At 51.1% G+C, this 16,854-nt stretch overlaps 1 protein-coding gene across 14 annotated transcripts in view; it reads left to right on the top strand.

Annotated features, from left to right (window-relative positions):
* LOC124468198 (unconventional myosin-XVIIIa-like) overlaps positions 1 to 1,850 on the top strand; it is a 59,575-nt gene extending 57,725 nt beyond the window's left edge. For 13 of the 14 annotated variants that reach the window (XM_047020823.1, XM_047020828.1, XM_047020832.1 and 10 more), the window contains one exon: positions 404 to 478. Coding sequence is in view for 1 of the 14 variants with exons in the window: in XM_047020831.1 (XP_046876787.1) it covers positions 404 to 587 (184 nt within the window). In the remaining 13 variants the exon portion in view is untranslated. Of the gene's footprint in view, positions 1 to 403 lie in introns of all 14 variants that reach the window. The other variant, XM_047020831.1, reaches the window with a different exon arrangement.
* Positions 1,851 to 16,854: the final 15,004 nt, after the last annotated feature.

The following is a 16,854-nucleotide window of genomic DNA, read 5'->3' as shown; positions in this document are numbered from 1 at the left end:
GATGAAAGGGAATATGCCTCCCGATTGCCACAAATGCCCACTCTCGTTGATGGATATTGGCCAGATATTAACATAATGTATTTGATCTTATATGAAGCTGTCTAACAGTAGCTGTGATCTTTGGCAACCCAGTATTAATAAGAGCAGGGGGGGGGGGTTGGGCTGTGTGCTGATAGACTGTGACCCTGGAGGAGGGGTGACCCTGGAGGAGGGGTGACCCTGGAGGAGGGGTGACCCTGGAGGAGGGGTGACCCTGGAGGAGGGGTGACCCTGGAGGAGGGGTGACCCTGGAGGAGGGGTGATGTATGGCCAGCAGGCTGGTCAGCGTGCTGCCCCAGGGGTGAGCACAGTCTCCTCTCCTGTCCTACATACTAACACTGTGTTTCTTTTCCCTGGTCCCCAGCCCGCCGCTCTACCGCAGACACTTGAGCGTGGCCAAGCCAGAGGAGGAGGAGGAGAAGGAGGAGATGGAGGAGGAGGAGGAGGAGGAGGAGAAGGAGGAGGAGGAGGAGGAGGAGGAGGAGAAGGAGGGACAGTCCCTGAAGGAGAGTGACAGCGACGGGAGGCTGGCAGAAACTTCTGCATAACCCAGGGTTACGCACGCCCCTCTCTCACACGCCACACCCCTCTCTCACACGCCACACACGCCACACACGCATACACACGCGCCATTTTATCTACTGCCTATCTGGCCTCCATGCAGTGTAGCACAGCTGATCCGTAGAAATCACAGACCACAGTATATTAGAGAATGTTCCAGTATGGAAAGTCCATCGACTTAATGAAATTCCATCTTAGTATCTCTCCTCTCTCGCTCCCGCTTCTCTGCAGCCTGTACCTGCAGCCTGTACCTGCAGCCTGTACCTGCAGCCTGTACCTGCAGCCTGTACCTGCAGCCTGTACATGCAGCCTGTACCTGCAGCCTGTACCTGCAGCCTGTACCTGCAGCCTGTACCTGCAGCCTGTACCGCTCCTAAAGCATCCTCAGTAGAGGACTAGCTGTTTTGAAGAGTTATCAGCAGAGCTAAACTTATCATCGCTGGAGTATTTAAGAAAACTGCTTTTCATAACTTCAGCTCCTGTCATCTCTGGAGGTTTTATTAGTAATGTGTTCTGGGTGGCTGCCTGAAGCATCTTCCATAACTGGAGTTCATTAAGCAGCAGTTGACCCTGACCTGTCTCACGAAGATGCGTACTCCTCCCTGCTCTCCATGCCTGCCTCCAATCATCAGCCTGGCATACCTGCCTCTGCTGCAGGAACCATCAGCCTGGCATCAGCAACCGGAACATTCAACTATATTTATCTTGATTTTTGAGTCCTTTATGTTTTACCATTTGATTTTTGAAAGAGGTGTGAAGAGAGTGAGGCTGTAAATGTCACACGCCAGCATCGCGCCTTCCGCTAAATAACCTGCATTTAGTTCAGCAGTTCAGAGTGAAGTGGCTTTCGTGTCTTTAAGGGCTTAGACTTTCTTTAGTCCTCGCGTTGTTTCTTGATCCTCAAAGGGAATACATTTATTCTGTGTGATCAGCTTTCCAGGGATATGTCTCTTTTCGTTTTTATGTTGTGTAACAAGATGCTCATGCACTGGATAAGATTGTGATTGTTTACATGGGTATCTTAGCCCCTTGTGGAAAACGCACGTAACAGAACAGGCAACATGAGATCCTCTGAGATCCCCAGAGGATCATCTCCTGTATAACTGTTTGTTCTTCCTGAAGAACAGTGATATCCTTCACGTATTGTGACCTTATGAATAACCAGTGATAATGTGCAACGTGTGCTTGGAGGAGTCACACGTGTGTGGCTAGGGTTAGGGTTAGGGTTAGGGTTAGGGTTAGGGCTAGGGTTAGGGTTAGGGTTAGGGCTAGGGTTAGGGTTAGGGTTAGGGTTAGGGTTAGGGTTAGGGTTAGGGTTAGGGCTAGGGTTAGGGCTAGGGTTAGGGTTAGGGTTAGGGCTAGGGTTAGGGTTAGGGTTAGGGTTAGGGCTAGGGTTAGGGCTAGGGTTAGGGTTAGGGTTAGCCCAGCTTGGCTGCACATCTTCACACAAGGGGCCACATGCAAACCATCTCCCGTTTGTGCTACTCTGTCTATGCATTAGATATGAATAATAATATGACATTCAGGACACTGTGATGTCAGTGCTTCTGAGCTGGCCAGGGAGCCTGGAAAAAGGTGTTTGGTCTCGACACATTAATATATAATATTGTTTGAAATGTTTATATGATTCATTATAACTTTGAGAAAGGTTTGATTGTTCAACAAATGAACCCTTGTCCTTGGAAAAGATTTTTGCATTAATTTTAATGTCAATAAATCCAACTGTTTGTTTACAGTAACACTGTCGTATCTTGTGATTTGTATGAAGATATTGTAAATGTGTGGTGGAGGCGGTTGTGTGATGTGAGTGAAGAGAGATGCCGGCCAGTGAGATCAGGGCTGTGTCGTTTCAGCCGAGCGTTCGTTGATGTGATCGGGTTACTTCTCCTCGCTTTATCACATGACCCACCCTTTATCACATGACCCACCCTTCCCTGGAGAAGACAGAAGGTGCGTTCGACATGACCCGACTTCATGCGGCGCCGCGGCCGGCTGCAGGCGGCTGACTTGAAAAAGTGCATTCTGGTTAGACTTTTTGTCAGACTTGAGACAGCGCCGAGGACACGTCATTGTGACGTCGCCATCAAAGTACCTTGAGATCGATTCGAGAACTGCCGGCTGTGTAGCCGAGCGCATTTTCTCAAGAGCAACTGCACGGGTTCAAGTGACGACACAGCTATTTCATGATTGGCCAGACTCACACACGACAACTTTGACACGTGTTTTGGAATATTCGGACACCTTCAGTTTTGCCAACGCTTAAAAAAGTTTAATTGAATTGAAAATGTGTTGAAGAAAAGGTTTTAGTCAGCCTCTTCACTAACGGAAAGACCAAGTTAAATTATAAATAAAGTAAAGTAAGCAAACAGCGCTTGATCGGCCATGACATCAACGCAGCAAACCACGAGAAGCTGGAATGTCCGACTTCACAGAGCCGTTTTCAACTCCTCCCCGACTGCAAGCGGCTACTCTCGCCGGTCGTTTCATGCAGCCGCAGTCCATGTCGAACGCCTCTAGAGACACAAACCATTCATGGAAATGATTAATTACAGCAAATACATCTGTGAACATCGCGCATAGATCTATATCAACATCGTGTAACAATGTTCTAGCTAACAATAATGCTCTGTGTAGGCAAAGAAAGGAACCTCCAACATCGACCTCAGATTCTTTTCTCTGCTGGGTATCTCCTGTGGTTTTAGTTCAACATACTGATGATTATAGGAACTTTCTGTTGACATCTTCCCCTAAACCCACGATTGTAAGTATCCTCTATTCATCCCACAAATCTGCCATCCTCATTCCCGACCATAACGCTCTCTGTGCAGGCCCTGTTGGCGAGGAGCTTTAGCAGTAATCTGACGAGTACCCAGTCCTCTGGGGGGCTGCGGGTTTCTCCTTAAAGGCTTTCAGCTGAGTGACAGATTAAATTCTCCTCCTGATTTCCCTTCTTCTGGCTGTAACGTCGTTTCACAAGCCGGTGGAGCAGGGAAGCAGACAGGGTTACTAGTCTCACTAAGCCAAACCTCCCAGGCTGCCTTGCTGGCAGCACCGTGCTGGAGTCTGCACCGCAGAGTGAGTCGTTACCACGCTGCCCCCACACTGCCCCCACGCTGCCCCACACTGCCCCCACACTGCCCCCACACTGCCCTCACACTGCCCCCTCACTGTCCCCTCACTGCCCCCTCACTGCCCCCACACTGCCCCCTCGCTGCCCCCACGCTGCCCCCACACTGCCCTCACACTGCCCCCACACTGCCCCCACACTGCCCCCTCACTGCCCTCACACTGCCCCCACACTGCCCCCACACTGCCCCCTCACTGCCCCCTCACTGCCCCCACGCTGCCCCCTCACTGCCCCCACACTGCCCCCACACTGCCCCCACACTGCCCCCACACCGCCCTCACGCCGCCCCCACACTGCCCTCACACTGCCCCCACACTGCCCCCACACTTTCCCCACGCTGCCCCCACGCTAGCTCATGCTGCCCCCACACATCTTACCATCAATAAGATAGACACGTCTCCCTGACCCGGCTGTTCTCAGGCATGTTGTCCCACACCTCAGCAGTTGAATGTCCCTGGGTTTTGGTCCTGTTTAGCTGCTAGTCAGTCTTTCATTCCTAGGCGGCAGAGCAACTGGGGATTAATAAAAGTCAGCGGAGGTGTGGAGGGGTGAGAGTGTAACCTTGGGGGAAGGCCGCTCTGTCAGGCAGACCTGTGTGAGCAGACAGCCGAGGGGGGATCTGTCTGTCAGCGCTCATCCTCTGTGATTAGTCCTCCCAGCTTTCTGCAGGCAGTGTGCTGTCAGTAACGTGATGATTGGAAGCGCTGGGACGCTGCGCCTGCAGGGACCAGGTGAGGAGGCTGCGCTCATTTGCAATTCTGAGATGAAGAGACGCAGTGAAGTGTGCTGTGATGGGCGCCACTCTTTGTTTGCACATATCATTTCCACTCTAATGAACGCAACGCAGCAGTGCGCCTGTTAGGGGCTGGGAGCTCGGCTCTGTGTTGTTTACGTTCGGTCTGCTCCATGCCACGGGAGGAAGACAAGCTTCACCTCTGTGTGTGGGATCAAAAATGAAACAGATAAAAATACATTTTACCTTGATGGAGACACCAAGGGTGTCTGGTTCACTCCAGAAAGAACTGGACTGTATTATTCATTATATTATTATATTGTTATATTATTCATTGTATTATTCATTCATTCCAGCTCTCTGGAAATAAATATCCTTTTCAAAACATTATTTTAATTATCTGGAGAGGTGATAATTGTTGTTGTAACAGTACCCTGTCCTCTGAGAGTTCAATTTCCATCCTGTTAAAAAAAAAAAAAAAAAAAAAACGTGACAGCAGGCAAACATGTCCATTTAGTCAAACATAAATATGTATTTACAGTATTTCAAGCCGTTGATATGTTTTAATGTACGTTCGGCAGCATTGCGCAGGTACAAAATTCCCCTCACACTATCCAGGTCATGATCTGTTTTCTCTAACATGAAATTCAAAAACATTTTTCATCGACAGAAAAGAGAGAGAGAGGTTGGTCCTGCGTCGACCTGGTCTCCCTCGCCCTGTCCATTAGAGGAAGTGCACCACCATACCCAATCTCTCCTGCACCTTCAAATAAGGTGTTGTCATAGCTACCTGTTGTTGCCACACATTTGCTGTTACAGTTTTCCTGTGAAACTCTGTGTTCCGCACCTCAGAATCAGAATCGTTTTTTATTGCCTCAAGGCACAGCTTGATTAACCAGAATCATCTTTATTTACAAATAAGATCTGTGTAAAAGCAGCTATCAGTCTCACTGTCTGTCTCGCTCAGTTGACCAGAAGAATACAATCAGATAAGCGATGTTGGGAGTCAGCGAGTAACCACAGTGTGGTTATTAAGAGCCCAGAGGAGGTCTCAGTGTCATGGAATTCAAATGTACACAGTGCCGCTAGAATGTTCCTTCACACTTCACACACAGTCTGCTGTGTTGTAAGATGATCCTAGTCATGATGGTCTTGTGAAGGTGTCTGCAGTCTCACCTGCAGCCTTCCAGGCGTGTTCCAGGCGTGTCCCAGGTGTGTTCCAGGCGTGTCCCAGGCGTGTCCCAGGCGTGTTCCAGGCGTGTTCCAGATGTGTTCCAGGCATGTCCAAGTGGTGTCCCAGGCGTGTTCCAGGTGTGTTCCACGCATATCCCATGCGTGTTCCAGGCATGTCCAAGGCGTGTTCAAGGCGTGTCCAAGGCATGTCCCAGGCATGTTCCAGGTGTGTTCCAGGCGTGTCCCAGGCGTGTCCCAGGCGTGTCCAAGGCATGTTCCAGGCATGTCCAAGGCTTGTCCCAGGCGTGTCCCAGACGTATTCCAGGCGTGTTCCAGGCGTGTTCTAGATGTGTTCCAGACGTGTTCCAGGAGAGAACGTAGCCGCTGGGAGAGCAGCCAGACCGTGAGGGTTCGCCTCCTCCTGACGGAGCTTAATGAGGATGTCTGTCTGGGGGAGAGAAGCGTCCATCAGCCAGGATCCCCAGCGCCTGGCCCCAGCAGTCTGTTCCTGGATGAGGATAGACGTGATCACTGCTCAGCACGCTTAATCGTCTTTTAATGCTCCCGTTGTCTAGCTCAATCAATACAAATTCATTTCCGACTCAGGATAAATATCCTGGTGATAGACTGGCTGCATGACGTTCCCATCAGCGGTGATGTAGTGTACACTACTGATGGACATGTTTACAGTGGAGACTGCTACCAGAGGCGCTGGGGGGGGGGGTGTATTACAGGGCTTGTAATGTCAGGGTGAGGATACTAATGGCTTCACAGCTGATGGCGTTTTAACAATCGCTGTGTTTACGAGGGCTTTGTCATTACGCAGATAAACACCAGGGTTTAGCTCCAAGTGGAGTACTGAGATGACACAGAATCCAAGACAACAAAGGATTTCTTTGTTACCTTGAAAGTGACCTTATTATAATGCAAAGACTGTGATATCATTGAGTGGCTGTCTTGTTTAGGCGTCATGTTCCAGCTGCAGATATTCACAGCAGACGGGTAATCAACATCCTTCACACAGCTGCTCAGCCAGTGATGGGCGCCAATTTGGCTGCGTTTATTCACAGGAAGTGCATCACCAACACTCTGAACACGATGTTGAGATCCAGACATTAATCCACTTCAGTCTCTTCAAGCTCATTTTGATGTTGTTGAATGCATGTTGATTACGACGCAAGGAGGTCTGGGCAGGGTGTGGGGTTGTCCTGGAAACGCTGGGTTGTCTCACACCCCAACTGGCAGAGGGGTCAGGTGACTGGGGGAGGGGTCAGGTGACCGGGGGAGGGGTCAGGTGACCGGGGGAGGGGTCAGGTGACCGGGGGAGGGGTCAGGTGACTGGGGGAGGGGTCAGGTGACTGGGGGAGGGATCAGGTGACCGGGGGAGGGGTCTGAACCCTGACCTCAGTCCTGGCCCAGCCTGGATAGAGCTCTAAGAGACACGGTCAGGGGTTGCTTGTTAAAGGGGGACGTCATTTCAGCCGTGAGAAGTATCACGCAGTGAGAAATCAAATGAGAGACCTTGACTTGACCTTGAATAATGCCCAGGATTCAGTAATGGATGTTTTTCTCCCGTTTCCCCGCTCCTCTAACCCTCTCTAAGAATAGCAGCTGAGCCAGATGAGATGAGCTCTCTCCAAGGTGAGAGAATGGGGAGCCCACTCAAAGGGTGATTGTGCTGTCTGGCCGAGAGACATTAATCTTATTGAGGTGAGAGGAGGGCAGTGGTGGACCTGCGGGAACAGGTCTCTCTCGTGACTGGCATGTCATGACACAGAGAGAGGGGGAGGGAGGGAGGGAGGTAGGAGATGGGGGGGACACAGAGGAGCAGGTGGAGGAGATATTCTCCTTAGTGTCCAAAGACACATGGGCTCGATGAGATGGGACTGATGCATCCTAAACTAAGTCTTGCATCACTTCCTCTTCCTTACTTCCTTGTGTGACCATGTGCTGAAATCTGCTGCCTCTGGCTTCCGATGACAATAAAAAAATTACAGTTAAGCTTCTATTTCTCCCTGCGATTGTTCTGCACACTGCGATTGTTCTGTACGCTAGGGGTGATCAGACAGGAGAGGTTTCATCCTCTACGACTGATGGTGACACAGTGGATGGTCATCATAGTGAACCACACACTGCCTGCTCAATCACGATCACACTAATTAACAATGATAAATAGCTGCTCTTGATTTCTTATTAAAGCTCAAGAACGCACATGATAAATCACACAGAGTGCTGAAGATGGCGCTCAGTTGAGCAGAGCTGGCGGGACATTGTTTTGTGGCCAGGACACGTTAGACATTGCAGCCCTGCACGAGCAGAGCTGGCGAGTAGCCAGATCCTCGGAGGAGCTTAACTGAGCCCCTCACCCCTGAGCTGTGTGGGTCGCAGCTATAAATTGATTAGGACCAGAAATTAATTACACATTTAATCGCAGAATTCATTAGCTGAACTAGCTGAACAGATGTTGTTTTCCTGTGGAGGCCTGGCTGGAGGGGGAGAGCGGTGAGAGGAGGGTGAGAGGAGGGTGAGGGGAGGCTGAGGGGAGGCTGAGAGGAGGGTGAGGGGAGGCTGAGAGGAGGTTGAGGGGAGGCTGAGAGGAGGGTGAGGGGAGGCTGAGAGGAGGGTGAGGGGAGGCTGAGGGGAGGGTGAGGGGAGGCTGAGAGGAGGGTGAGGGGAGGCTGAGAGGAGGGTGAGGGGAGGCTGAGGGGAGGGTGAGGGGAGGCTGAGAGGAGGGTGAGGGGAGGCTGAGAGGAGGGTGAGGGGAGGCTGAGGGGAGGGTGAGGGGAGGCTGAGAGGAGGGTGAGGGGAGGCTGAGAGGAGGGTGAGGGGAGGCTGAGGGGATTGGCAGACCATCTCCAGGGACGACCAGAGAGGCACGTTGGCTTTCATCACTGACACTGCTGGGATGGACTGGATGTCAGAGCTGGAATGACCGTGAGGCCGGGCGAGAGGCCGGGCGAGAGGCCGGGCGTGGTCATACCTAAGACCCAGCTCTGTGACTGTGTTACTGTGCTGAAGGTGGTGGTCCAGGGGGGAGCTAGGATCATGCGTGAACTCCTGCTTCCTCACCAGACAGGGAACTCCATATCATCCTGGATGATATAAATCCATACATTTCTGCAGATATTCCCACCATTTTTAGCTCTGTGGAAGCAGCCAAGACTACAGCTCTTGATATAGAGGCCGACAGTTCCAGTCTATAGTTAAATTAGAGAGGATCAAACCTGTGCATTGGTCTTTGTATAAGCTTAAAGCTCTGTTTGGTTATATACAGTATGTGTGCGTGTGTGTACAGTGTGGTTGTACTGTGTGTGTGTGTGTGTGTGTGTGTGTGTGTGTGTGTGTGTACAGCTCAAACAATAATTGTAGGTTTGACTTCTCAGTGAAAGTTGTTCTCTAGTGAGAAAAGGTTGTTTTTGGTCTCTTGAATAGACGGCTTGTATAGAAGAGGCTTTACTTTAAGATCCTTAAATTCAAGCCCCTGAACTCCATCCTCACAGCAGGTATCTGATTCCAGTGCAGGAGGACGCAGCTGTCAGGCTCCACTGTCGATCACACCTAATGGAGGTCATTTGGTCTCAGTGAATGACAGTCTAATAGCTGCTGCATTATTCAGTCAGGTTAATCAATCCTTTTTTGGAAGGCAGTGGCAGAGAGCCTGTTTCCATCACACAGAGTCTGTCTTCCATAAACACATGTTCTTCTTCACCTGTGAGGTTTACTGGATTCCCCTTGGCTGTCAGGCTGTCTCTTCTTCTTCCGTCCTGGGTGTGTGTTGAAGGCCCGGCTCCTTCCACCCCACCTGCAGGGGAACCGCCCGCTCACCCCCTGAAGTCCTGGTTCAACTGCACATGCCCATCTTCACCTCCTGGCCCCCAGCAACCAGCACAGACACAAGGGCAGGCCTGTTGACCAGAGCCCCCCCTGGAACACAGACCGTCTGTACACCCTTTGCAGCCCTCGGAGCTGGAGGGGGTGTGGAGAGCTTTGTGGTGGTTTGTGTAACGTACGTGGACATGTTAGAGGTGTGGAGCCGGTGGAGCCTCCTCTGTGGTGATAATATTAATATCATATTGTGTTTGTTTTGTTGTGAATGAGTGTGTGTGTATGTTAGAGAGAATGTGTGTGTGTGTGTGTGGTACATGCTAGTGTTACCGTATCAGCCTCAAGACTGAAATACTGTTTTGCAAAAGGCCCACATCCAGTCCAGTCTGTCTCACAGGACGAACACCAGGTCTTAGCAGAGCCACTTAGCGTCCAGAGCATGTGGAAGTGGTTTGAGTCGTGGTATGGGGGTATGGAGATGCCTGTTCAGGCAGGTTTGAGAGTGGCTGGCTGGGTGACTCTAATTGAGTGGTCCAGGTGATGGATGGTCGCCGTGGCGATGCATGACTGCTGTTGCCTGGGAGCTGAGCTCTGCGTGTGGCCCTCTGTGATGCATGTTCTGAACCCCAGCAGGGAGACTGCTCCATTCATCACACCTCCTCCCTCCCTCCAGCCTTCCCTTCCTTCTTCCCTCCCTCCCCCCCCCCCCCCCCCCCCTCCCCTGCTCAGCTGGTGGGTGTAAATAGTACCTGATCTGCAGTGCGTCCCTCTGACTGGGGTCTGAGTGATGGAGGTGGTGTCTGGGGGCTGCTGGAAATCACCCAGCCTCCCCCTGCCTCCCCCTGCCTCCCCCTGCCTCTCCCTGCCTCCCCCTGCCTCCCCCTGCCTCCCCCTGCCTCTCCCTGCCTCTCCCTGCCCCCAGGCTGGGTCTGAGTGGTGACCCGTCCTCTCCAGGAAGGGTCTGCTTGGCGGCTGAGTTACAGTCCCGCAGGAGGGCATGGCTCACAGAGATTTACACAACCCAAAGGCAGAAGGCCAAGGGCAGCCCTGCATCACAGCCCCAGCCTCTAAATCAGACCTTAACCCTGACCATAACTCCGACCCACATAAACACCCCTGACATAAGCGTCACCCCAGCCTCCTTATCCTCCACACAGACGAACAACAACACGTCTGGACTCAGCAAACTCAGCTACACTAATGAAGAAATGCTTTGTTTTCAGCCTGTTAGATAAAAAAACACTGGGATTGGATTTCAAACGCTCCACTCTAATTAGAAATCAAACAGGTGATGCAGCCGGCTGGCAGCTAATACTTGTTTTATTCATGAGAGGTGAACCCTTCTTTTAGTTGTTCAGTGCTGTTGTTCTCCATCATCAACCAACTTCATCCACACACGCACACTGACATGGCAATTAGTTCCTTGCATGAGTATTAACGAGGGCCAGCTAACCCTAACATCCCATCATCAACCTGAAAGCTCTCCTCTTGGTACCTGATTGCAGCTGTGGTGCAGCATGGAGTGTGTGGGTGGTGAGGGACAGGGGAAACAACAAGCTCTCCTGCAGTCCTGTGGTGCTGTACATGTCCAGGGAAACACAAACAGCTCTGACTCAACACCCACACAAACATCAGCCCTTTTCATCTCCGAGAACCTGAACTGTTCCTCTTTCGGTCATGTATAACCGCTCCCGAGAGCTGCCATGCCACAGATCTGCTCTCTCTACCCCTACAGCCCCCACTCTCTCGCTCTTCAGTTCATGTTAACCTCACATCACATGAAATCAGCTTTAATCCATCAAAACAGGCGAAAGCATGTCATCCAGAGGGCCTGCAAGCGTGTGACCAGGACCCTCCAGGAACCAGTCTGTCAGAGGCCCCGCCCCCAGATACAGGCACCAGGCTGTCAGAGGCCCCGCCCTCAGACACAGGAACCAGGCTGTCAGAGGCCCCGCCCCCAGATACAGGCACCAGGCTGTCAGAGGCCCCGCCCTCAGATACAGGAACCAGGCTGTCAGAGGCCCCGCCCCCAGATAGAGACACCAGGCTGTCAGAGGCCCCGCCCTCAGATACAGGCACCAGGCTGTCAGAGGCCCCGCCCCCAACTTATCTCCATTTCCACAAAATACTCGTCCTGTTGACACATCCTAACACTTCTCTAGACGCTCCAACCAACCAAGAAGTTTCTTAATCATCTGACATTTTACAAGTCACGCTATTTATTTATGGTTGTGCTGAAATATATTCACTTCCTGTTGAATATTCATGACGTGCACACAGGTTAATATGTGTCTGTGTCTGAATAACTAAAGGCAGATGAATAATAAATGCTTCCTGTCCCAAGACCATGTCTCTGTCATTCTGCAGATGAGCTCTCTGACTGTCTGCAGAGAGGGTAGAGCACATCTCCTACACACACACACACACACGTTCTGCTACTGCCTCAGAACACTTTCTCTCAGCCATGATGATGCAAGTGGCTCAACAGTATCCCACAATGCAGTGTGTTCACACGTGGTGATGTGATACAGGGCTAATCAGCTGCGTCACCCCATCATAACAAGGTTGGTTTTCCTCGATTCTAATCTGGGAACATCCAGTGAAACAGGAAGCCATGAGTACCGGAGATCCACATTTCCTCTGGAGTGAGGTTGATGATGTAATACTCTGCCCAGCCAGCAGGGGGAGCCACGCCTGTTGGCTGTTCAGGGAACTGTGAGTCAGCACCTGGCAGGGGGATCTTTGAAAAGATGGTCAGATGTTTGTTTGTTTGGTTAGTGTAAAGCTTCCTCTCCCTGATCCACCAGGACGGAGGATCTGTTGCCTGCAGCAGATCAATGTTTGAAGAGGAGCGATGTTTTGTTTGCATGACAGGTATTGTAAACATTGTTCTATAACGTTGACTCTAAGGTTATAGTTAAAGGATAAGTCGTTTTTCACTGTTCTGTTGCTCAGTGGTTCTGTAAGTCTAAGACAACTCACTGTGATTTGCGACACATCTGTCCATATCTTAATAATAACAAAATCATAGCCGTACACAAAAGTGAAACAGTAAACTGTGTTTACAAAAACAAATCTGATGATTGATTTAATTTCCCTCCAGTCCCTGTGATTGAAGACCCTCCCTCTCCTCAATCTCCATGTAGCAGGTCAACAGTTTAGCAATCATGGGAGAGAGTGTGTATATCTGTGTGTATGTCTGTGTGTGTGTGTCACCTGTGTGTGTGTGTGTGTCTGTGTGTGCGTGTCACCTGTGTGTGTGTGTGTTTTCCTGCCTCACGTTGTGCAAGCGCACGGCGGAGCAGTAATAACACACCCTGCTGATGTCTGAAATATTCATGTGCAGATAAGTCTCTCTGTGACTCCCACGCATTGCTCAGCCCCAGCCCCCAGCCATGTCTGGTGTTCATCCAGAGCAGAGGCCGGCCCTAGCCCCACCCTGGAAGCCCAGAGGCCGGCCCCAGCCCCACCCTGGAAGCCCAGAGGCCGGCCCCAGCCCCACCCTGGAAGCCCAGAGGCCAGGGAGGTGGGAGGGAGGGAGGGCAAGTGGGGAGGTAATGTATGGGCTTGGAGGGGTGTTGTGACCGGGGGGGTGGGAAGTGAGGGGCCGTGGCGTGGCGTGGGGTGGGGTGGGAGGTGATGGTGGCAGTAGTGTGTGTAAATGTCACCACCCCTCTGTGCATGCTGATGAGTCGTGCCAGTGTGGTGTTGTGGTGAAAGCCCTGTGGTGGAGCTGGTGGAGGGTCGGGGCTGGAGGACCTGCTGCTCTGAGCTGGAGAGCAGCCCGCCTCTACTGCACGGGAAAATCTATATGCAGAAGGTGAGGCCGTGCAGTGTTCTGGGATACAACAATATCAGCTCTGAACAGCCAAGTCCGTCTGATGTACACGGTAACACAACACGGGAATATTTTCTGTTACAAATAAACGCTGAGCACCCCAAGTAGGGAGGTGGTTGCCTGTGTGTGTGTGCCTGTGGGTGTGTGTGCCTGTGGGTGTGTGTGTCCGTGTGTGTGTGTGTGTGTGTGCATGCATTCACACGTGTGTGTGTGTGAATAAGAACATCTTGAAAGCGTGCCTAGAACAGCGCAAGGGAGAGTGAGAGTGTGTGTGTGTACTCTGTGTGTACTCTGTGTGTGGATGTGGGCTCTATAATCAGCTTGTCAGAGAGACAAAGGCTGTCTGAAGGGCATGGATACATGTATGGATATTTAGTCGTAAACATGACCTTGACAAATCCTGGGTGACAGACTGGAAGAACACAGTGTTGGTTCACTTGTTTTATTACAATGTCACATCTATCAAAAACGTCATTCATTTTCATTTTGGACCTTCACAATCACCAATTTTGATACACCTCAATAATTACATTTCGCAAGCCTGGCCGTATTCATTTCCAGGTCAGAATGTTTTAAAAATCACACTGGTTTCATCACATGGTTATAAAAGAGGTCAAACTCAACTCATATTTCCGTTCCCTTTCAGAGGGGACAGGCAGGACCTCAGAGCAGGGGTGAAGAGCCTCCTCTCTACAGTCAGATGCTCTAACCACCAAGCTGTGCTCTTCCCCACGTCTGGCTGGACGTCCTGAAAGAAGCCCTGTTGAATGTAAGAGGACAGGATGGAACCCTGTTGAATGTAAGAGGACAGGATGGAACCCTGTTGAATGTAAGAGGACAGGATGGAACCCTGTTGAATGTAAGAGGACAGGATGGAACCCTGTTGAATGTAAGAGGACAGGATGGAACCCTGTTGAATGTAAGAGGACAGGATGGAACCCTGTTGAATGTAAGAGGACAGGATGGAACCCTGTTGAATGTAAGAGGACAGGATGGAACCCTGTTGAATGTAAGAGGACAGGATGGAACCCTGTTGAATGTAAGAGGACAGGATGGAACCCTGTTGAATGTAAGAGGACAGGATGGAACCCTGTTGAATGTAAGAGGACAGGATGGAACCCTGTTGAATGTAAGAGGACAGGATGGAACCCTGTTGAATGTAAGAGGACAGGATGGAACCCTGTTGAATGTAAGAGGACAGGATGGAACCCTGTTGAATGTAAGAGGACAGGATGGAACCCTGTTGAATGTAAGAGGACAGGATGGAACCCTGTTGAATGTAAGAGGACAGGATGGAACCCTGTTGAATGTAAGAGGACAGGATGGAACCCTGTTGAATGTAAGAGGACAGGATGGAACCCTGTTGAATGTAAGAGGACAGGATGGAACCCTGTTGAATGTAAGAGGACAGGATGGAACCCTGTTGAATGTTGGCAGAATCTAGCAGCATTCAGACCCCTCCTGCCCTTTTTCTGCCCTTGCTGTTGCTTTGCTAGGCTGCCCAGAATGTCGACTTCCTTCACATCCACATGCGTGTAGAACTAGAAAACTCCAGAAGGACCAACCTGTATAAGGCTAGGGTTAGGGTTAGGTGCTGGTAAAGGGTTAGGGTCAGGGTTGTGGTAAAGGTGCTGTTGTTAGGCTGTCTGCATTACCATGATTTGAACAGAGTGAATCGGGGACGAGACCGCTAACAGTTTCCAGAGAGGTAGTGGGAAACGCTAGTGCATATAAATACGTTCTAAGTTTGGATTTAAAAACAGAGGGGCATGAGGGGCTGCAGGTGAGGGGCTGCAGGTGAGGGGCTGCAGGTGAGGGGCTGCAGGTGAGAGGCTGCAGCATGAGGGGCTGCAGGTGAGGGGCTGCAGGTGAGGGGCTGCAGCATGAGGGGCTGCAGGTGAGAGGCTGCAGCATGAGGGGCTGCAGGTGAGGGGCTGCAGGTGAGAGGCTGCAGCATGAGGAGCTGCAGGTGAGGGGCTGCAGGTGAGAGGCTGCAGCATGAGGGGCTGCAGGTGAGGGGCTGCAGGTGAGAGGCTGCAGGTGAGGTAATCCAAATGAAGTTGATTTCCACCGCGTGCTCTGAAGTAATCCTGTGACAGTGAAGCATTATGGGTAGTGGGCTGTGTATCTCTACCTCTGAGTGGGAGGCGAGAGGACCACATCAGTGATGTTTGTGTCAAACACTCACTCCAGGTGTGTGTGAAACGCTCACTCCAGTTAAAGGTCTCTTCTGCGCTCTATCTGCTGTGTGTCAACCCCCAACTCTAAAACATGAACCATGCAGTCCACTCTAAAACATGAACCATGCAGTCCACTCTAAAACATAACCCATGCAGTCCACTCTAAAACATGAACCATGCAGTCCACTCAACACTCATGCTTCAGAGGCCTCGTCACTCTGCAGCGTCACGCTCGCCCCTGACGGACCTCGTGGCTGTATATTGGTCGTTTCATTTCACAGGTTGTTTTTCATGAGCTTCCCTGGACGGAGGGCTGGACAGACGCTTCAGGCTGCTTAACTGGACCAGTGAGCTTCAGACACAGTCACACCCAGCGAACCCAGAGATCTGCCAGGGCCAGTGAGCTTCAAACACAGTCACACCCAGCAAACCTAGAGATCTGCCTACTGTGACTCACTACAAGGGGGGAAAGGGGAGAGAGAGGAGAGAGGTGAGAGGAGAGGGGAGAGGGGAGAGGGGAGAGGGGAGAGGGGAGAGGGGAGAGGGGAGAGGGGAGAGGGGAGACCAAATCGAGGGGACTGAGGGACTGAGAAAGACAAGTGTCTCTGAGATGACCATGACATCCACATTTGACTGTGTGTGGGCGCAGCTTAGTCCTGATGACACGTCACTCCTATTGTGGCTACACAGACTGGAGGAAGGGACTCACAATGAGAGAACAATGACTTGTGAACACAAGCCATCCGACCACCCCGTAGGGGGTCAGAGATGGCTGAGCGGTTAGGGAGTCGGGTTATTAATCAGAAGGTTGTTGGTTCGATTCCTGGCCATGCCAAATGACGTTGTGTCCTTGGGCAAGGCACTTCACCCTACTTGCCTCGGGGAGAATGTCCCTGTACTTACTGTAAGTCGCTCTGGCTATCCTAGGCTGTGTATATTATTTAGCAAACAGACATTGACATCAGCCATTTCAGTCATCAATGTTAATTTATACGCCCTTCTAGCAAGCCACACTGAACTTATTATCAACGAAAACCCTCCAGTAAGTATAACTACGGTGTCAGGACAGAGGTGCGAGCGTGTTTGAACGACCTTGCTTAAGTTTCTCTTTGATTTCTGCAAGGTCAGACAAAAATACATATGAAGCACCTCGGCTGTGCCAACTTTCGGTCGGAGCGGGGACGCGGTACCTCATGCTGACGCTAGGAGCTATCCATGGTGCTGAATCCTCAGCCACGCAGCCCACTCTCTTCAAGGTGCTGACAGCTGAGAGCCAGCAATCCGCTTACTGAGCGTTGAAATTAAACGGGCTCTGCATTTCATTGGATTCTTGTCAGATCTGCTCATTGCTCGATTCGCTAAATAAGTACTTCGACAG

The sequence above is a fragment of the Hypomesus transpacificus genome, chromosome 5 (assembly GCF_021917145.1).
Source record: "Hypomesus transpacificus isolate Combined female chromosome 5, fHypTra1, whole genome shotgun sequence".
Lineage (NCBI taxonomy): Eukaryota > Metazoa > Chordata > Actinopteri > Osmeriformes > Osmeridae > Hypomesus > Hypomesus transpacificus.
Note: the sequence above shows the minus strand (reverse complement) of the source record. Positions and strands in the feature narration are given on the sequence as shown.